Below are 19,818 nucleotides of genomic sequence, written 5' to 3' on the forward strand. Positions count from 1 at the left end.
TAAATCATATCAATTCCCACGCCGTCGGCCCCTCCTTGTGACGCCGCCTCCCCTTTTGCTTCCCCGTTTACCCCGAGATGTCCGGGCGCGCGTACTCCGGCCGGTTGGTGAGTCTCCCGTATCGTCTTCTCCCTCGTCTTCCTCGCTATCTTCTTTTCCGACATCACTATCCTCATCACTTTCCTCGTTCTCCTCTTCCGAATCTGCATCTTCGTCCTCCGATTCAGAGCTCTCCTGGCGGGGTTCAACCTCTACTTGAAGGCGTGAAGACCGTGTACCTCGCCCTGCTGAACGACCGCCACGACCTGGTTTCCTTACTCGTGAGGGAGCTGGCGAAGATCGAGGTTCTGCAATAGCGCAAGGAGTCAGCCGAGCTCTCAACGGTCCCAAGCATTACTGAGCATAAGGAAAACGCACCATCTGTATCTGCCACAGTACTTCCCCTCCGCGACTCCGCCTGGCCACTAGGAACAGGGGACGGAGACCCTTCCATCGCCAATCTTCGCTCGAACATCATGTCGCCATATTCGTCTTCAGGCAGTTCGAATGGACAATACACCTCTTTCCCGTCCACATCATCCGAGGTCTCCGTTATGAGCGAATCTTCCTATAATTCATTCGATCATGAGAATGAGCGACAGTCCCAGAGCTAAGGGTGCATCACATACCCTCTCATCAAGCGCTGGCAGATTGTATAGATTACCCAACTTTTTCCAGATCCCCGGTATTCGTGTATGCTCTGCGTCAGACGGCGCATAGCCTTGACTCTTCATGAACTCCGAGATTGCGACCATTCGGAAATGTTTATGCATGCCTGAGTGAGATCCGCAGTTAGTATAAATTAGACAGCTTCGATACTCCTCGAGTGAACGGACCAACAGGCTTCCATTTAATGATTCCTTTTAGCAGGGCCGTTTCCTGCTCGTCAGTCCATGGATCCGAGACTAGGTCATAGCTGGGGGTGCGCTGAGCAGCACCGTCACCAGCCGGCGTGTTGGCATGGGATTGCGGATTCTCCGCCTGTGTGGCGAGCTTGGCCTTCTTCCTTGGAGGCATTGTATATCATCAATGGACAATGCCCGGAAAGACATCATTCCACTCAATGGAGCAGCTGCTCTGGGTCCGCGAACGAGAGCGGTGGGAGGCCAAGCGGGCGGGAGTCCGAAATAAGTTAAGCCTTTAATGGCTAGCGCCGCGTGATCTCGCGATCGCCCACGCGTCGTGAAGATCGATAAGCGTCTGGAGTCGTGGAACTCATCATCCCCAGGCATTGATGCGACACTGGCTCGTCATGAGTCGCTGACAATGGACCATGAAGATTATGGCTCAGATCCGTTTACGAGCGACGGGCTGTGGCGGATATCCAAGTTTACTTTGGATTCCCTCCAGCCGAACGAGCCTTTACCTTGGAACGAGAACTTGAACCTACCTGGTACGTTTGAACTCTCGGCTGGACGCTCAAAGCTTATTTTTTTTATAGTACTCTCAGAAGACATCTTCAAGAACCCCTTAGACCTGTTTGATGTTGATCAATCCAAATTGCACGGGCTAAATATTTTTGGGACCGAACCTTCGGAGCCAAGTCTGTCCACGGAGTCAGTAACAGATACATCAAGTGACACTCAACTCGAGAATTGCAGTGATGCGCATGAGTCGGACGCCGAAGTAGAGGAATTATGGGTGGCTGACGCAGCAGCGCCCCCTGACAAGTCATTAACCTCATGGGAGAAGTATCACACCCGTGGGTACACTGAGCCTCGTTCGGCATACTTTAGCGAGTCTGGATTAAAAGGATTTGATGCGGCGCTAGACCATCATAGCAAGCAAACGTCAACCGGAAAGACGAAATCTGTTGTGCGAAATGATATCTTCTTCCAGTCGCTGTTCCGGCTTGGATTAGGATGGAGCTCTATGCTCTTCCGGTACAACGACCGACAACAAAAGTTTGAAAAAGTCATCAAGGACTTGCGTATCTCCGGGGTTAGTGCTCTTGCACTGAACGGACTGATGGATGAGATTCTCCAATGCGGGACGAATATGCAACGAATCCGGGCTTTCATCGACAGAGTACCTTTCAAATCGGCGGAGCCGTCTGTACTGTCTGCATTTTCCACGACTGCATCCGCGATCATATACACACTCGAAAAGCAGTTACTCAGTTGCGCCAAGCACATTAACTCTGCTCTGCAGGTCAGGGCCTTATTCCAGCAATGCGGTGAGCTAGTAGGCGCTCTGTCAAATATGGTAGGCATCGTGGAGAGAGCAGGATCAGAAGCCCAAGTCATCTCCTCTGTTTTCAAGCTAGCTGCTCATTATTCCCATAGCCACGGTCAGATGGAGGATCTTTTTCGGGAGATTGTCTTCCGAGTTGCTGGACCTTGGCTGGACTATGTAGAATCCTGGATAGGCTTTCGTCCAGAGACGGCCGCCTCGGTGGAGCGGCTTGCAAGTGGGAAAAGTTTTGTTTACCTCGAAAAGCCAGAAGAGAGAGGAAGACTCCAGTCACAGGAACGACTGGACTACGTCTACCTCCCGGACCAAATGCCGTCTTTCGTTCCACCAGACCAGGCGCAATTGATATTTGAAAGTGGAAGAAGCCTACGACTACTCAAACGCTCCCATCCAAATCATCCCCTTGCAAGACGGGCCACGGAAATTCCGAGCCTTAGTGGTGCGGGAACTTGGGCTGAGCTGGAAAGAATACAAACAAAGGCGCGTGACTACGAGAATAGACTTCGGGCAGAGATTCGCAAGTACAACAGCGGAGGAATATATGAAGAGCAAGGGACAACTATGGGTGCGCCTCGATCTGAAGACCTACCAGACGCCTTTGATCTGTTTGATATTGACGATGCTCGCAATGTGACCGGATTACTCGCAAGCCAGTCCCTGGAAAAAGGAAAACTTGGACAGTTGATGGTCGATTATGAGGATTCCACCAGAGAGCGACGTGGAACCAATTTCGCTCCAGAGGTCACGTCGTCGCTTTACCTCTCACTTGCTCCTCTGCTTTCGTCACAAGCCTTATTGATTGACTATTCCTGCCTTCATCTGCTTTTCAAGGAGCATAAATTGAGAGACCATTTGACTTTGCAATGGCGGTTCCAGCTTCTTGGTGACGGGTACTTTACGTCCCGCCTCTCTCACTCTCTCTTCGACCCTGAGATGGAAAGCAGCGAGCGAAAGACTGGCGTCGTACGAAGCGGCGTACATACAGGTCTACGCCTCGGAAGTCGAGATACCTGGCCTCCAGCGAGCTCAGAGCTGCGCTTGGTGTTGATGGGCGTTCTCAACGAGTGTTATGGTGTTGAGTATGCGGATGGCTCTGGTAATCCAGAGTTTGAAAATGAAAAGGAGCTTCCCGGAGGCCTAAGCTTCTCCGTTCGCGAGTTGACAGAGGAAGAGATCGCCAAGTGCAAGAATCCAAACGCTATTGAAGCACTCGACTTCCTCCGCCTCCAATACAAACCCTCAAACGTTCTCGAAGCCATTATCACTCAGCACTCTTTGTACAAGTATGACCGACTTTTCAAACAACTACTTCGGCTCCTTCGGATGGTCTCAGTCGTAAAGGGGCTTATTCGAGACTCTACCGCCAGGACTTCACTTTCAGGAGATACCCGAAACATCTTGCAAAAGTTCCGGATTGATTGTCAACATTTTCTTCTTTCATTGAGCGACTATTGCTTCCAGCTCGGCATCGGCTCGACCTGGCAGCGATTCCAGGATACTCTCTCTAAGGTCGAAACCTGTCTGGACCGCGGTGACATTGACGGCACAATTGAAGCAGCCCATTCGATCTCAAGACTAAGAGCTTACCATGAAGAAACTTTGGACCAAATGCTCTTTGCGCTATTTCTCAGCAAACGGCACGCCGAGGTTGCCAAATTGATTGATGACATATTCGATGTGATCCTCAAGTTTGCTCCACTGTCGCGGATGGACGGGATGCATGGCGTGCGCCATGAGAGCGAGGCTGTGATCAAGCGCTTATACGTCGTCTTCAGAAAACAAATGTCTGCGCTCGTTGGGTATCTACGCAGACTTGATGGAGCGAAGTCTGACCCTCGGAGCAGGGGTAGGTCTGGGATGACTCCTGCGTCCAGAGAAGCGCCCACCAACGTGTTTGACCATCTTCTGGTGCGACTGGACATGAGGAAATATTACTAGACTGTCAGGAAGATAACCTCTTTGATGTTGCTCTATAGAACTACAAAAGCACATCTCTATCGACATAACATCATATACCCTGTACACAGAAATAACCAACGCCTGTTGCCAAACCCGCTCAAGAAGAAAAGATGATCATGTCTAGAAATAATGAAGGTTGGACTCGGCCCACCCCAAGGAAAGAAGAATCTTCTTCGAAGCCTCTTCCATGGCCTCGGGCCCACATACCAAGACCATAGTCTGGTCATTTGGAGTACCCGCGTACTGTTTGATGAGCTCCGCATCTATACGTCCCCTACGACCAGTCCAGTTCTCGGGACCCTTGGTCAAAGTGTGGACAATGCTGCACTTTCCTCCCTTCTCGTCCAGTTTCTCAAAAGCATCGAGTTCCGCACGGCAGAGAATATCCTCTTCCTGTCGGTTCCCATCAAGCAGCACGCACCTCGTCGAATCTTCCTCATCCTGCATAACGGCCCGCAGAACCTGGAAAACAGGCGTGATTCCCGTGCCGCCACAGATCATCACAAACTCCTGAACCGTGCGCTCCTTGCCACTCACGAGGACTCTACCGTTACCCAGGTACTCGAATCGCCCTGTCGGGCCCTTGCACTCAATCACAGAGTCCAGAGGCAGTTGATCAATAGCGGTCGTCATCTTCCCACCTGGGCACGTGGGAGAATCGAAATAGATTTTGATGAGGATATCGACTGTGCCGCGTTGATCTGTCTCGGAAATTGGTGTGTATGAGCGGATGATGGTTTCTTTGGTCTTTGGGTCAGGGATCTTGATCATGAGGTGCTGGCCTGTGGGGAGACCGAGGGATTGGTCTGGGTGTTCGAGCGCAAGGGTGAAGATGCGCGTGTCCCAAGAGATTGTTGTCTTCTTGACTAGGGTGGCTTTTGTCCAGGACTTGGATGTTAGGAAGACCTCTCGTGGGGTAGTGGGTGCGGTGTCGGTCGTGTCGCCTTTTTGGAGGGCTTCGAGGGAAGCCTTGTCGAGGGTGCCGATGTGGTAGTCTGGCATCATCTTTTTGGCGGTTTCACTGTCTGCTGAATGTCAGAGGTTTTTACAGTTTGAGAAGCATGTGTAAAAGACTTACGGATGGCAAGAAACTCCTCAGAAGCGTCCGTTCCCGCAGCCGATATGATACTTTGTGCTCCACCAGGGTGTCCTTCAAGGAACGCTGTGCCGTCGTATACTTCCCCGTTCATAACGAACCAAGGCTGCTCGTCCGTCGAGTTCTCCTTGAACTCCTGCAAACTGATCATCCTGTTCACGCCATCCTTCTTCATGTTGATCTCCTGCACAGGCTCAGGCTCAACAGGCTCCTCGCCTTCCTGTCTCTCCCCCCAGTTTCCATTCGTCAGGTCACCTCCTGCAGCCTTGATCCGCTCCATCCAGCCACCCGGACCAGTGGGGTCAGTCGGATGCTCAAACAACAGCTTCCCATTCTCCTTGGTGATTGTCACGCGGAACCAAGGGTTGTTCATCATGCCCAGGACGGACCAGTACATGTCCTTTGGTTGGAGACTTAGGGCTTCGTCCATGGCGCGAACGAGGATGGCGTCGCTGTTTTCGAGGTCGGACGTGGGTATGTCGACGCACCAGAAGGACCAGCAGAAGCAGGTTTCTCGCCAGGCCATGTCGACGCGGCCGCCGTAAAGGGTGCCCTCAAAATCACGGTACTTGTCTTCAGCATATTCAATGTTTGCGAGACGCCAGGCTGGACTTTATTAGCAAAGAACGTGGTAGTGAACTTGGCTAAACTTACATTTGCCCTTGTCTAGGGAAATCTCAACACGGGTAATTCGTCGTCCACCACCGGCATAAGCGTACCCTTTTGCGGTGTATATAGGCCCTGACGAGGCAAGATCGAGGACCTCTTTGTGCTGGGGGTATGCTGCGGCAGAGTTGACATTGAGGTCGTAGATGGCGTATCGTTCGTCCCGCCACCATGAAGGGTCCTGTGAGGACATATCCGGGGTGACCATTGTACTAATTAGGTTAGTAAGACACCTTTGCTAAGGAGGGATACGTCAAGGCATACGGCAATACTCGGTTATCGTAGATATGGTACCAATTGTCACTTGGAGCTTCGGTAACGATGAGCTTCTTCAGCCACTTGACACTGCGGCCTCCAATCTGACCAGGAACAACAGCCCTCAGCGGACGGCCGTGGTCCGGCCTAAGATCCTCGCCATTCATCTTGTGGGCTAGCATGATACCCCTGTTAGGGTCCATCACCCAGTTTAGTTTGACGGACGTCCCGTAGTAACCGTTCGGCTATGGAGAGAGTTAACCCGAGCACTACCGGTTGGTGGGGTAGAATGCCATATACCAACTTATCCGCTCCCTCCATGCATACGTACTTTGCCTTTCGTAACGGCTTAGCACTCTTGATAATGTCCGCCATCATAGGGCCGGTAAAAAGGGCGGTTGACAGGCCAGCTGGACCCCATGAGAAACCTTTTGATTTCCGGACGGTGTTCTGCTCTTTTCGTCTGTTTCCAGCACATACTAATGTAATGGGAGCAGTGATTTGGTCATAGTTTTGGAGAATTTGCTTAAAGCTTAGGGTTATTGGCTTCTCAACGAGCCTGCATGCTGATTGTTAGAAAGGGTTCTATTGAACGAAGGGAAGGGGGGTCGAACCCTTCAATACTGATTTCCCAGTTGGGAATATCCTCGTCTCTGACATGTGGCACTGGTCCATGGTTTCGAACGTAGAATAGCTCCGGCGATGTTAAGAAGCCTGTAAAAGTATAAGATACTGTATTCCTGCACAAGTGGATGATGCGTACCCTCTTGGAAAAGTGGTGTAAGCGGCGCCTCGACATTGAAAGGATGAACACCAGTTAATCTGATAAGTCGAGGGTCTCGCGGGACATGGCTATCGGGTGTGCCTTGGTCTATTTGAAGGATCTCGGTTGGTTTCTTGGAAAGGGGAGGTAGAGGAATATCTGATGTGTCGGGTGATGTGATCTCCTGCTCTTGGACTTTGATCTGGGTGGATTTGAGGGCTCGGGCCTTTGAGGAAGGAGCCTTTACTGTTCTGATTTGCGTTACAGTGGCTGACATGTTGTGAGTAGTCGGATATGAAAGAGTGTCTTGAAGTCGTATAGAACAGAGATGAAATCGGAATGGATCGAGGGCTCAGCGGCACTACTATATCAACTTCGCGGCTTAGCGTCAGGAAGGAGAGCAATGATGCAAACAGTAAGAATAGAAGAACCATTAACTGCGGTCGGACTAACGGGATTTGAAAGACTATCCCCTCGCAGCCTCGGAGAAGCAGGATTAAAAATGACAATTATCGAAAACAACTAACCTAGTACGAGGGTAGCAAGACCAGGCTCCCAGGAGTGGAATGGAACGGCCCACCTCCCATCTCCGCGGGACCGCAACGGAGACGCGACGTCAAGCATAAGCAAATCCCGACGAGCTAACCGCTGACTCGTGCAAAAAGGGCTGCTCGATCACTGTATCCGGTGGCAAAGCTACCCAGTAGGTTAACCTGGGCTAATCAACTCTGCCTGCTCAAGTCGAGTTCCAAATGAAAGGGCTCTCCTAAGCCCTGAAACAATCTTGTCATGATTAATAGCGATTATTCAAAGTCAGATCTAGTAAGGCCCCACCTTCAGATGGGCTCATTATGACTTTGCACTGTTTCTCAGTGAATAGTGAGGTAGGGCTCGATTTGTGATGTTGACGGATGCACCTGAAGCAGCCAATCAGGAATGTGGATTTTCTTATCTTTTGCTGTGGAGACCGCGGCAGATCATGGCTTTGCTGGAATCAATCAGCGTGCAGGGCCTGACATGTCGATTTCCGCGGACCTGATGGAAAGCTGGAAAGTGAGCGTTTACCACACTGACTCAACCTTATCGTCCAGTTTGTAAGTTCCCGACTGTTCCCACGGCCATTATCGTGGATCGCTCGAGCCACACACCCCCAGGCGCTGCATCTGGACTCTTCTGACAACCGTCAATTGCGAGATCGCTGATTCGCGTGGAGGCAACCAGGTAATTGGCCCATTCGATTATCTCATGCTCCCGAAAGCCACGGAGAAACTGGTCCCCAAGATGTTGGTGTCTTGTCGTGCCACAAACGGCTTTGCCCACATGGAGATATATGAGGCAGGGAAAGTCGCCGGCCGCCGTTCCCCTGGGATGTTCTCTTTTTCAGATTCCCCGGCTTTTCTTCCATCTCCAACACCATGCCACTGTTGGACGGTTCGCGGACCGGTGACGCTGTCGCTGTCACTGCCAGCGTTCACAATGGTATTCCAGTGATTGATGGGATTGACCCCACTACAGAGAATGGGCGACACAATGAGGACCCCAACAGACGCCAGAAGATTGTGGTAGTCGGATTGGGAATGGTTGCAGTCGCTTTTATGTGTGTTGCGGCCTGCAAGTTGCAATTGCTCTGCTAACAGAATCTATAGTGAGAAGCTTATCAAACTCGACTCAGAACGACGCAAGTATGATATTGTCGTTATTGGAGAAGAGCCGCACATTGCCTACAACCGTGTTGGCTTATCATCCTTTTTTGAACACCGCAAGATCGAAGACTTGTACCTCAATCCTAAAGAATGGGTAAGGACTTTGCAATTTGCAGTATAGGGTGCGGAGCTAACTGCACCTCTCTAACAGTACGGCTCATTCAAAGATCGATCCTTCGATTATTACCTCAACACTCGGGTAACCGATGTCTTTCCCCAACACAAAACCGTCAAGACCTCGACCGGTGACATGATCTCTTACGACACCCTTGTTCTCGCCACTGGTTCCGATGCTGTCCTTCCAACTAGCACACCCGGTTATGATGCCAAGGGTATCTTTGTATACCGTACAATCGACGACCTCGAGCGTCTCATGGAGTTCGCTGCTGCTCACAAGGGCTCAACCGGTGTCACAGTGGGAGGAGGACTGCTTGGCTTGGAAGCTGCCAAGGCCATGACAGATCTTGAAGACTTTGGCAGCGTGAAGCTCATTGATCGCAACAAGTGGGTCCTGGCTAGGCAACTTGATGGCGATGCTGGGTCTCTTGTGACGAAGAAGATCAGGGACCTTGGCCTGGAGGTTCTCCACGAGAAACGTGTGGCCAAGATCCATACCGACGATGACAACAATGTCACGGGCCTCCTCTTTGAGGATGGGCAGGAGATCGATTGCTCTTGCATCTGCTTTGCTGTATGAATAATTTGGAATGTTTTCGGGCAATATGCTAATATAGTGCAGATCGGAATTCGGCCACGAGATGAGTTAGGTGCAAGCGCAGGAATTCAGTGCGCCAAACGTGGCGGCTTCGTTATCAGCGAAAGGTATTATCCTCCCGAGTCTATTTATATGTTTTGATCCCTAACATTCTTTCTACAGCTTACAAACGTCCGTTGACGATATATACGCCATCGGTGAATGTGCCAGCTGGGACAACCAAACCTTTGGTATCATCGCCCCCGGCATCGAAATGGCCGACGTCCTTTCATTCAACCTCACGAACCCCGACAAGGAACCCAAGAAGTTCAACCGACCAGACCTGAGCACGAAACTCAAGTTATTAGGTGTCGATGTTGCCAGCTTTGGTGATTTCTTCGCCGATAGAGATGGGCCCAAATTTCTCCCAGGTCAACGTCCGTCCGCGCCAGATGCCGAGGGAGAGTCCATAGTTGAGAAAGAGCCTCCTGTCAAGGCATTGACGTATAGGGATCCATTTGGCGGTGTTTACAAGAAGTATCTGTTCACCATGGATGGGAAATACCTTCTCGGCGGTATGATGATCGGTGACACAAAGGACTATGTCAAGTTGAACCAGATGGTCAAGACACAAAAGCCGCTTGAAGTGCCACCCTCCGAATTTATCCTGGGTGCTCAGAGCGGAGGGGAAGAGAACGCAGATGATCTGTGAGTCTTCCTACAGTCGATACTACTCCTTTACAAACTGACCGATCCATAAAGTGATGACGACGCCCAGATTTGCTCGTGCCACAATGTGACAAAGGGTGACGTGGTCGAGGGCGTCAAGAGCGGCACTTGCAAGACCATAGCAGATGTCAAATTGTGCACTAAGGCAGGCACTGGTTGCGGCGGATGCATGCCTCTCGTGCAGTCTATCTTCAACAAGACCATGCTGGACATGGGTCAGGAAGTTTCGAACCATTGTACGTTTGCTCCACAAAAATTCATCCCTATAACGGTGCTTATTCGTGACAGTGTGTATCCATATCCCATACTCCCGTGCCGATCTCTACAATGTCATTGCAATCAAACAACTACGGACCTTTGACGAGGTGATGAAAGCTGTTGGAAAATGCGCCGATTCCCTCGGATGCGAAATTTGCAAACCCGCCATTGGATCAATCCTTGCGAGTCTCTTCAACCCTCACATCATGGACAAGGAATATCATGAGTTACAAGACACCAACGACAGATTCCTTGCGAACATCCAACGGAACGGTACATTTTCCGTCGTCCCTCGTGTTCCTGGAGGTGAAATCACCGCAGACAAGTTGATCGCCATTGGCCAAGTAGCGAAGAAGTACGACCTTTACTGCAAGATCACAGGTGGTCAACGTATCGATATGTTTGGCGCCAAAAAGCAGGATCTTCTCGACATTTGGACCGCTCTCGTTGATGCGGGTATGGAGAGTGGTCATGCCTACGCCAAGTCGCTTCGAACCATAAAGGTGAGACTCCGAGCTCCGCTTAAATTCAACTGAACTACACACTAACAAAAGACTAAAGAGCTGCGTTGGAACTACTTGGTGCCGATTCGGCGTCGGAGACAGTGTCGGAATGGCCATTCGGTTAGAACAAAGATACAAGAGTATCCGAGCCCCTCATAAATTCAAGGGTGCTGTTTCTGGCTGTGTGCGAGAGTGCGCTGAAGCGCAAAACAAAGACTTTGGTCTTATTGCTACCGAAAAAGGATTCAATATCTTTGTTGGTGGAAATGGAGGTGCCAAACCACGGCATTGCGATCTGCTCGCCAAGGACGTACCACCGGAGGAAGTCATTCCCATTCTTGACAGATACGTTATCTTCTACATCCGGACCGCAGACAAGCTTCAACGGACAGCACGATGGCTCGAGAACCTACCGGGTGGCATCGATTATCTTCGAGAAGTCATCCTTAACGACAAGCTCGGGATCGCAGCGGAAATGGAGCAGCAAATGCAGGAGCTGGTCGACAGCTACTTTTGCGAATGGACGGAGACGGTCAAGAACCCCAAGCGCCGCAAGTACTTTCAACAATTCGCCAACACCGATGAGACACTCGAGACGGTCGAAATCGTCAAGGAACGTGACCAAGCACGTCCGACATACTGGCCCAAGGATGGGGCAAGCGAAGACTTCAAGGGACACCAGTGGTCCGAGCTTTCGTGGCAGCCCGTCATCAAGTCCGACTACTTCTCCGACGGCCCACCTGCAATTTCGTCCGCAAACATCAAACGTGGAGACACGCAATTAGCGATCTTCAAGATCAAGGGCAAGTACTACGCCACGCAACAGATGTGCCCCCATAAACGGGCGTTTGTTCTGTCCGACGGGTTGATCGGTGACGATGACGCCGGAAAGTACTGGGTATCATGCCCATACCACAAGCGCAACTTTGAGCTCAACGGTGAACAGGCGGGTCGTTGCTCAAATGACGAGGCAATGAACATTGCCACATTCCCAGTCGAGGAGCGGGACGACGGTTGGATCTACATGAAGCTCCCCCCGGTAGAGGAACTCGACGCTGTCCTGGGTACAGAGAAGTGGAAGGTTAAGAAGGGTGAAGCCGCCGATCCATTCGAGGCGTATGACAACAAATACAAGGGGATGAAGGGCAAGAGAGCAGGCGAGAAGGGCCTCGAGCGTGTCAAAACAGCCCGTCCTGCAAACTCGATAGACTGGTAGGGGACTAGAGTGCATGGCTATTGGTTTCGGTTGTTTCAATGGCGTTTTCTCATGGGTGGCTGTTCTATAGCGCATTATACCTAGATATGGTGTTGAATCACATTTCCTGTTAAGATAACTGTCCTTTCTCTATATGTAAACAATGTACTGGGATTGGGTAGGCACTTTAAGCATATCTCTAACAAGCCGCCCAGGCCACCTTTATTCTACTTTGCGATCCCACTTGGGTCGATCATAGTCTATGGAGATGCTTCTGATGCCTCAGGCCATCACAGGGCTTGCTCTGCTCACGTTAGCATGAGTGTGATTGGTTCAGAGTGTTATCTATCAAACCTCAGACAGACCCGCCATCCGGCTTACCCTGCTCCATGATCCATCCTTCGCCGATAACAGTCCCTCCTTCGGAGCACAAAACGCCCCGTTTCTCCTCAGAGATCTCCGCGGAGTCAAGCTTGCATACTCTGGTTCTCGTCCAGATTTCGCCTCCGTCATCAACAGGATGGAGCACCCAAGACCAGGGGTCAGAGGTCCGAGGAGCGTTCAGGGCAGTAATGAACGAGTCCTTCTTCCGAGGAGAATGTGGCAGTTTGTCGAACTCAACTTGGAACTGACCCTTTTTTGACGTCAGTGCATTTTCTGCAACCGTTGCAGCTTTGCTTTTTGTGCCGTTCGTCAGTCTTTATGGAGGAGTCGAGACCAGAACCTCGGGGTTCGATAGCACGGCCGCGGAGTCTGTGCAGCAAAATACTAGGCGTTATCGGGAACCCAAACTCTGTTTTCGAGACCAGGTTCCGGCCAGTGGGTCTGACTGGGCCGTATACTTTCCCTTATCTCTATGCCTGATAGTGGTTGATCTCAGCCACATCACGGCCTGGTCTCCTGGCATCCGCTGCCTTGGGGGTAAATGGAGAACATCTCTGCTATTTCCACGGGCCGACGTTGCCTTAAACCCAGAGTGTGGATGTGGATCGACGGCATCAGGCTGACGGTTGAAGAGAGCCTTCCCTGTTTAGTGGATTAATCTCTATTGTGTGGCTTTCTCGTTACGAAAATCGAGGAGACATCAATCGGATTGCCATTTCTAATCACCAGCCGGACCCCTGATTGCTCTTCCGGGACCAAACCGTCCTTGACGTTATTCTGATATTCCGGGGAGATACATGACACTCTCTTTTCCGTCAGAAAGTGATCCATGCCTGAATCATGATTATGTCTGTTGGTTATATAGCAGGCTCGTCGTTCGTAAATTCATATCAGACATCAAGTTTAATAGCCAAGCAACTCCAGGAATCCTTCTGATACCCTTCTCTCGAACCACAGTTCCCTTTCGTTCAGTTCTTGTTGTTCTATTGGATTATCATCCCATATCCTAGCGCTAGAGATACTATACGGCAAGATCCGTCTCTCGACAGCTCAAGCTTGGCCATCATCAGGACCCTTATCGACCGAATAGTATTTGACGCCGAGGCCGTGTGGTGAAGATGGGCTTCCTCAAATCTTTGATAGCCTCTCCAGAGGTCAACCCTACCAACCGCAAAGCACTCTCCATCCCGCTCCTAAACCCTTTTGATACCTATGGGCGGGTCTTTTTCTTTTCATGGTTCGGGTTCATGCTTGCATTCCTCTCGTGGTATGCCTTTCCTCCACTAGTAAGTGCTATAACCTTGTTCTACTATCATCAGGGCCGCTCTAACAGCCCCTCCACAGTTGACTGTTACTATCCGCGAGGACTTGCACATGTCTCAGACACAAATCGCAAACTCCAACATCATTGCCCTACTAGCCACGTAGGTAGTTCCATACATGGTCCAACAACAGCCCTAACTAACAATACCAGATTACTGGTCCGGTTTATTTGTGGTCCACTATGCGATCGTTTTGGTCCACGTCTGGTCTTCATTGGCTTGCTACTCGTCGGCTCTATTCCTACCGCCATGTCTGGCCTGGTTACCTCTCCTGAAGGTCTCATTGCCTTGAGGTTCTTCATTGGGATCCTCGGTGGCACTTTTGTTCCTTGCCAAGTCTGGTGCACTGGGTTCTTTGACAAGAAGGTCGTGGGGACAGCCAACTCTTTGGCCGCCGGTTTAGGAAATGCTGGTGGCGGTATAACCTAGTGAGTACCCTTCTCTCACATCTAGATGGTCAAGAGTCTAACCCTGCCTGTTCAGCTTTGTTATGCCTGCCATCTACGACTCTCTCGTCAAAGATCAAGGCCTTGCCCCACACAAGGCGTGGCGAGTTGCCTACATCGTCCCGTTTATTCTGATTGTTGTTGCCGCCCTGGGTATGCTGTTTACATGTGAGGACACGCCTACAGGAAAATGGTCAGAACGTCATATCTGGACCAAGGACCCAAACCAGTCTCAAGGCAACATTGTCGATCTCAGCTCTGGCAACCAGTCCGCACGACCCTCCGGACCGCCCTCGATCATCGCCAACGTCGTGGCAGATGTGGAGAAGAAGGGCACCCAAACCCCAATGGAGGCCTCCGATGGTGTCCAGGTCATGGGCCAGCTCGATACCCTCCGAACCGACGCTGTCGCTGCCCCTTCGCGCAAGGAAGCCATGAATGTGGTTCTCAGCTTGGCGAGCCTGGCTGTTGCCATCCCCTATGCCTGCTCCTTTGGGGCTGAGCTGGCTATCAACTCCATCCTTGGTGACTACTACGATAAGAACTTTCCATACATGGGACAGACCCAGACAGGCAGATGGGCTGCTATGTTTGGTTTCCTCAATGTTATCTGCCGCCCTGCCGGTGGCTTCCTCGCTGATGTTCTCTACCACTACACCAAGACGACATGGTCAAAGAAGATCCTTCTCTCCTTCCTCGGAGTTGTCATGGGAGCCTTCATGCTTGCCATGGGCCTCTCGGATCCAAAGTCCGAGGCCACCATGTTTGGACTCACTGCCGGGCTTGCCTTCTTTCTCGAGGCCGGCAACGGCGTTATCTTCGCCCTTGTGCCTCATGTCCACCCATTCGCAAATGGTACGCTCTTCTTCTTTCATATGAATCAATCAAAATACTAATTCATACTAGGCATCGTGTCCGGCATGGTTGGAGGCTTCGGGAACCTGGGCGGCATCATCTTCGCCATCATCTTCCGCTACAGCCACCACGACTACGCGCGCGGTATCTGGATTCTTGGTGCAATCTCCATCGGAGCTCACCTCGCAGTTGCATGGATCAGACCCGTGCCGAAGAACCAGATGCGCGAGTAGTTGGATGATGAGTTGGATAATGAGATGGATCGATTACTTCAACTCCGATTTGGTTTTCTTTTCCCACTTTTTCTTTCTGTTTTAGCGACTTGATACCAACTAGACTGAGCGTGATACTTGCATTGGATAGATATAGATTGTCATAGATACAATAAACATTCAAGACTTAATTCCCTCCTATTGACAGAAAATCAGATCTGCAGGCTTTTATACAGCACAATCATTGCACAGCAGGAGAACCCTCCGGATCCTGCACGACATTGGAGGAAATAACCCCCCACAACCCCATTAAATCCACCCCGCTTCGGGCTATTACGCCCCGAACTGAGGGGCTCATACTACTTACGCTTGCGAAGTGCTTGTCGCCTCACTCACAGCAACCACGTCTTCAATTTAAGTCTCCAGATAGAGACTTACAGAGCGAATCCCAATTGACTGCCCGACACACCTGTCAAGAAAAACAACAAAGAAAAAAGAACTGAAAATGCGCCGCATCGCCCAGATCGTCCACCTCAAGCCCTCCGCCCTCGCAGCGTACAAGGAATGCCACGCAAGCGTCTGGCCCGAGGTCCTGCAGCAGATTAAAGAGTGCAATATTCGAGACTGTACGTGCCCGACATCCTTCCCTTGCATTCCCTCTCGATTCGAACTATCAGGGTTGCATACTTACCGTCTACCTACCGTGACTCGGCTGCTAACGTTTTGGGCTTGCCGGCTCGGTGATTCTAGACTCCATATTCTACGACAATGACCGCACGCTGTTCGCGACGTTCAAGTATATCGGGGACGACTATGAGGGTGATATGGAGAAGATGCGGGCAAATCCGAAGGTGCGGGAGTGGTGGGCTATGACAGATGGGATGCAGGTATGAATCTTTTATCCCTTTCGGTTCCCGGAATAATCGCCGGGGGTCTATCATCGAAGCGTGCCGGTGTACGGTGCTAATTGAACTCGCCAGGAGAGCCCTGTCCCTGGGGCAGTGGGTAGCGCAGAGGGACCGGGGTGGTGGAAGGTGCTCGAGGAAGTGTTCTATACGGATTGAGAGTGTGGATCATGATTCATGTACAAAGCAGTGTTTTTTTTTATAAAGGTGTTGCAAATGTTCGATGACTGGTCGTTTTGACTGCTAGTGCAGGAGACTGCCAGGTCAAACTAACTTAGCCAGCAAGGTCCTGTCCAGACAGAATGTTTGGACTTGGAAGCCCAGTATGACCGGCACATCGAGAGTCAACCAGACAATCACGTCGGCAACCGGGCCGCTCAGCCAGTAATGCAAGAGAGACTAGAGTACACACATGTCATGCAAAGATGGGTATCCTTCACCAGCGAAATCCGAGTGCTAAAAAACAGTAAAGAGTACCCAAAACGCCGGGCCCGCACAATGTAGAAATTCTGCATCGAAAGATCATCGTAGCTCGTAAAACATCGCCGGGGTAGCTCTTCACTCAGAGCCTCCCGGCACATGTTTCAAAATCTCCCATCCGTATTCCTCCTCTGGCTTCTCAGGTTCCATGCCGAGGGCGTTGCGGTAGGCGCGAACCTCGTTCTGTAGCCCTGCGACGATACGGGTAGGCAGCTCTTCTTCCTCGCAGCGGAGACGGTAAGCGGTGCGAATCATCTCAGCACACTTCATCGTCTGCGCATGCCAATGGTCACGGTCAAGGCGGCTTTCCAAATGGGAATCGCGCTCTGCCTGAAGCAGGTTGTTGTAATGGCGCTTCTGAGACAGGTAGTTCATTTTATTGTTGTGACAGTAGTTGCGGATCTGCTCCACCATGGTCCCAACCGCCGCCTCGTATTCACCGATCAGCTTGGTATTCTCGACCTGTTCGTTTCTGAGGATCTCCACTGAGCGTTTCTCCTTGGCAAGGGCGCGCTCGAGTTCAGCGATGCGAGCACCTAGGTCGGTCAGCACATTGTCAATCGATAGATGCGGGTTTCATAAACTCACTAGTAATTTCTCCATTTACCTGCTGAATGCTTGGACTGGTTCCCTCGGAAGAAGAACGCTTCTACCATCGTCAGCGTAGTCCAGGAAGAAAGACATAAAAAGGTAAGCCATACCATGATCTCCTCCGCGCTGGAAACTATACTTTTGGTCATCTCACGGTTGTTTTTCAGCACCTCGCTCAACTCAAGCACCATGTCGAAAAGGTGACGCAAATCCATCTGGTGTCCAGCATTCATCGGTACTCCGCCATTCATCCCAGCCATACCAGCACCATTGACTTGAGGAGGTGGAGTAGCGATCGGGGAGGGAATAGGCTGGCGGGGAACACCAGGCATGTTGGAGGGTCCGGCAGCCGAGTTGTCTGTGTAATTCGAGAACATGCCTGCGGATCCAGCGTTACTTCCGCTGTTGTTCAGAGACATGGTGGCGGTGTCAAAAGCACGGTTCAAATCCTCCAATTGGGACTCGAATTCCTTGGTGTTTGGTCTGAGCGCGGCTTCGTCGTCGAGCCCAAATCCGGTGGGTTCAACACCCAGGACCTCCTTTCTGAACTTCTCAAGGTCACGGTGGGATACGTGGGTGGAGCGGCGACGGTGCCCACGCACAAACGGTGCTTTAGGAGCACAGGGAGGAGTAGGCGCAGCGATGGTGCCGGATGGGACAGAATCTTCGCTTTTAGAAAGAGTTGGTATCTGAGGAAGAGCCCTCGGTGCTGACAGGAAAGCCCGAGAGGAGGGCTTCGCCGGTTGCGTGTTGTGTTGTTGTTCAGCAAGTAGTTGTAGCTGGGGTTGAGGAGTATCTCCCAGCAGTTCACCAAAGCAGTCAAGCGCCGGGGATTCGGAGGTGAATTCCCGAGCCCCAGCCTCAAAAAAGCCACAGGCTGGGGCCGTGACCTGGCATAGATTATCCATGATTTTGAGAGAGGGCAGTTCACAAAAAAAGGGGAGATTCTGTCAGAGAAATAATGGTGAGCATATCATTTGAGTGCAATAAGAGTTTTGAAATAGAAAGAAAGATTATTTGGTGTTACTTTTTCTCTTTTCTCTTCTCACAATCCCGTCACTGGCACCTGCTGCGGCCAGTGCAGCTGCAGTCAGTTCCCAGTCCTACAGTTTCCCCCTTGCAATAAAATAGACAATAGCCCAAAAAAAAAAAAAAAAAACTTAGCGACCGAAGAATAGTACGGGTGAGCGGCTTAACTTCTACTGTTACTTTCAGAGCAGTCTGTGTGACTACACGCAAGAACTAGAGACCAACCAGAAATCGCTGCTTATGTAGATTCGCAGGTATTTCATACTTAGTGTCATTGGGAACCACAGTCTCCGCGCTGTGTATCTAATCCGTCTCAAGAAGCGCCGTAAGCTTCTGATCGGATCCCATCACAATCGCAGCTTCGCCCCCATTGTCGCCCTTCTGCCTATGCGCGATTCGACCACTGACCCGCGCAACCAGCATCCTCATTTTTTCCAACTCGCGAACTAATTCTGCGTCCCTTGTGACGAGGTTGGGCTGGACATTGTTCTGCGGTTCGCTGAATGGCTCCAGGAGACGCTGTAACTGGCGTAGCTGTTCTAGGCGCCGTTGTCGCTGTTGCCGCAGGTTATCGAGGCTAGCAAGGCGTTCTCGCAAGTGCTTGTACCTGTACAACGATGAGTCGGGTACAGCGGAAATTCGCCGCATAGGAGACGAACCTAAGCTGATCTCCTTCACTTGCAGACTGGTCGTAGAGCTCTCCTGGAAGCTGAGTAATGTTTCTATCACGCGTCAGACTACAACCCGATTATAGAGTATGCGACGGAGTCTCACAGGTGGCTGGACAGGTCAACGGTTCTATCGATGCTCCCTTCCAGCGAGATCGTCTCCCGCGTAGCCTGGCTCACGGAGGACCAGTATAGACTTGCTATCTGTTGTGCCACATGCTGGATCGCCTGAGACGAGTAAATGATGCGATTGTGTTGTTTCAAGGCCGCGTTCACTGTCGTAGAGGGGGTTGGTCAGCAGGGCGAGGCATGGACTATAGAGCTGCCGGACGTCGATGTAGCTCATATGCATAGAGGTCTTTTGGTGCAGCAAGGACGGAGACATTATTGCGCTTACATTTCTGTAGCACATCGCCAACCACCTTATCACTCAGGGCCTCCTCTGCTGGTTCGGCGGCATAGCTTCTCCAATCCTCTGGGGCCTCGAGGGCTTCCGATAGGATGCGAACTTGCGTTCGGATAAATGATGACTTCAATTCGGGAATCGACCGAGAGGATTCCATGGCCCCATACTGACCGCAGTGGGATGCCAATGAAAGTGTCTTGGTCCAACTATTTGTGCCAGTCGCGTCGGCCGCTATCGATAACAGGCTTCACGTGACTCGTCGGCAGATGGAGCATGGTCCTATTCCAAACAAGGTCATGCATCGTCAGATTGCGGTAGATAATCGACTTGAAATCCTCCATGGAGGCAGATAGAGAGGATACCTTCATAATTGAAGTTGACACATACCAGGAGGACTATTTTGCTGCGTGGTTGTCTTCCTCGGCCTTGAACCACTACATAGCGTCCAACTCCGATATATACCTCGG

At 51.1% G+C, this 19,818-nt stretch overlaps 8 protein-coding genes across 8 annotated transcripts; 4 read left to right on the plus strand and 4 right to left on the minus strand.

The window, feature by feature from the left end:
- Positions 1 to 9: 9 nt before the first annotated feature.
- On the minus strand, positions 10 to 1,056 carry BJX68DRAFT_258976 (uncharacterized protein; the record flags this gene model as incomplete). Its single annotated transcript, XM_071043625.1, has 4 exons — positions 10 to 347; positions 418 to 607; positions 669 to 814; positions 876 to 1,056. The coding sequence occupies 4 exons, from the start codon at positions 1,054 to 1,056 to the stop codon at positions 10 to 12; spliced, it is 855 nt and encodes a 284-aa protein (XP_070893389.1).
- A 191-nt stretch (positions 1,057 to 1,247) lies between these two features.
- On the plus strand, positions 1,248 to 4,173 carry BJX68DRAFT_248154 (tubulin gamma complex associated family protein; the record flags this gene model as incomplete). Its single annotated transcript, XM_071041875.1, has 2 exons — positions 1,248 to 1,432; positions 1,481 to 4,173. Exons 1-2 carry the CDS (start codon positions 1,306 to 1,308, stop codon positions 4,168 to 4,170), a joined length of 2,817 nt encoding a protein of 938 aa, XP_070893390.1. The 5' UTR covers positions 1,248 to 1,305.
- A 138-nt stretch (positions 4,174 to 4,311) lies between these two features.
- niaD (nitrate reductase NiaD) lies at positions 4,312 to 7,248 on the minus strand (the record flags this gene model as incomplete). The annotated part of the gene is made up of 7 exons (XM_071043626.1): positions 4,312 to 5,216; positions 5,270 to 5,893; positions 5,942 to 6,165; positions 6,218 to 6,453; positions 6,509 to 6,767; positions 6,823 to 6,922; positions 6,972 to 7,248. 7 exons carry the CDS (start codon positions 7,246 to 7,248, stop codon positions 4,312 to 4,314), a joined length of 2,625 nt encoding a protein of 874 aa, XP_070893391.1.
- A 724-nt stretch (positions 7,249 to 7,972) lies between these two features.
- Positions 7,973 to 12,194, plus strand: niiA (nitrite reductase niiA). The gene is made up of 8 exons (XM_071041876.1): positions 7,973 to 8,568; positions 8,618 to 8,768; positions 8,826 to 9,365; positions 9,414 to 9,496; positions 9,552 to 10,076; positions 10,131 to 10,333; positions 10,386 to 10,858; positions 10,917 to 12,194. The coding sequence occupies exons 1-8, from the start codon at positions 8,387 to 8,389 to the stop codon at positions 12,072 to 12,074; spliced, it is 3,315 nt and encodes a 1,104-aa protein (XP_070893392.1). The 5' UTR covers positions 7,973 to 8,386; the 3' UTR covers positions 12,075 to 12,194.
- A 1,218-nt stretch (positions 12,195 to 13,412) lies between these two features.
- Positions 13,413 to 15,496, plus strand: BJX68DRAFT_201434 (MFS transporter). The gene is made up of 5 exons (XM_071037563.1): positions 13,413 to 13,723; positions 13,782 to 13,861; positions 13,912 to 14,187; positions 14,243 to 15,060; positions 15,112 to 15,496. The coding sequence occupies exons 1-5, from the start codon at positions 13,556 to 13,558 to the stop codon at positions 15,291 to 15,293; spliced, it is 1,524 nt and encodes a 507-aa protein (XP_070893393.1). The 5' UTR covers positions 13,413 to 13,555; the 3' UTR covers positions 15,294 to 15,496.
- Positions 15,497 to 15,777: 281 nt separating this feature from the next.
- On the plus strand, positions 15,778 to 16,336 carry BJX68DRAFT_272282 (L-rhamnose mutarotase; the record flags this gene model as incomplete). Its single annotated transcript, XM_071047167.1, has 3 exons — positions 15,778 to 15,898; positions 16,023 to 16,159; positions 16,253 to 16,336. 3 exons carry the CDS (start codon positions 15,778 to 15,780, stop codon positions 16,334 to 16,336), a joined length of 342 nt encoding a protein of 113 aa, XP_070893394.1.
- Positions 16,337 to 16,558: 222 nt separating this feature from the next.
- Positions 16,559 to 18,156, minus strand: BJX68DRAFT_279488 (uncharacterized protein; the record flags this gene model as incomplete). Its single annotated transcript, XM_071048744.1, has 3 exons — positions 16,559 to 17,193; positions 17,246 to 17,306; positions 17,359 to 18,156. 3 exons carry the CDS (start codon positions 18,154 to 18,156, stop codon positions 16,736 to 16,738), a joined length of 1,317 nt encoding a protein of 438 aa, XP_070893395.1. The 3' UTR covers positions 16,559 to 16,735.
- Positions 18,157 to 18,415: 259 nt separating this feature from the next.
- Positions 18,416 to 19,684, minus strand: BJX68DRAFT_248191 (kinetochore subunit FTA4 family protein). The gene is made up of 4 exons (XM_071041877.1): positions 19,343 to 19,684; positions 19,052 to 19,220; positions 18,937 to 18,999; positions 18,416 to 18,884 (listed from the first exon to the last, which is right to left on the minus strand). The coding sequence occupies exons 1-4, from the start codon at positions 19,506 to 19,508 to the stop codon at positions 18,581 to 18,583; spliced, it is 702 nt and encodes a 233-aa protein (XP_070893396.1). The 5' UTR covers positions 19,509 to 19,684; the 3' UTR covers positions 18,416 to 18,580.
- Between the last annotated feature and the right edge of the window lie 134 nt (positions 19,685 to 19,818).

The sequence above is a fragment of the Aspergillus pseudodeflectus genome, assembly GCF_044049435.1.
Source record: "Aspergillus pseudodeflectus strain CBS 756.74 chromosome Unknown BJX68scaffold_77, whole genome shotgun sequence".
NCBI classification, from domain to species: domain Eukaryota; kingdom Fungi; phylum Ascomycota; class Eurotiomycetes; order Eurotiales; family Aspergillaceae; genus Aspergillus; species Aspergillus pseudodeflectus.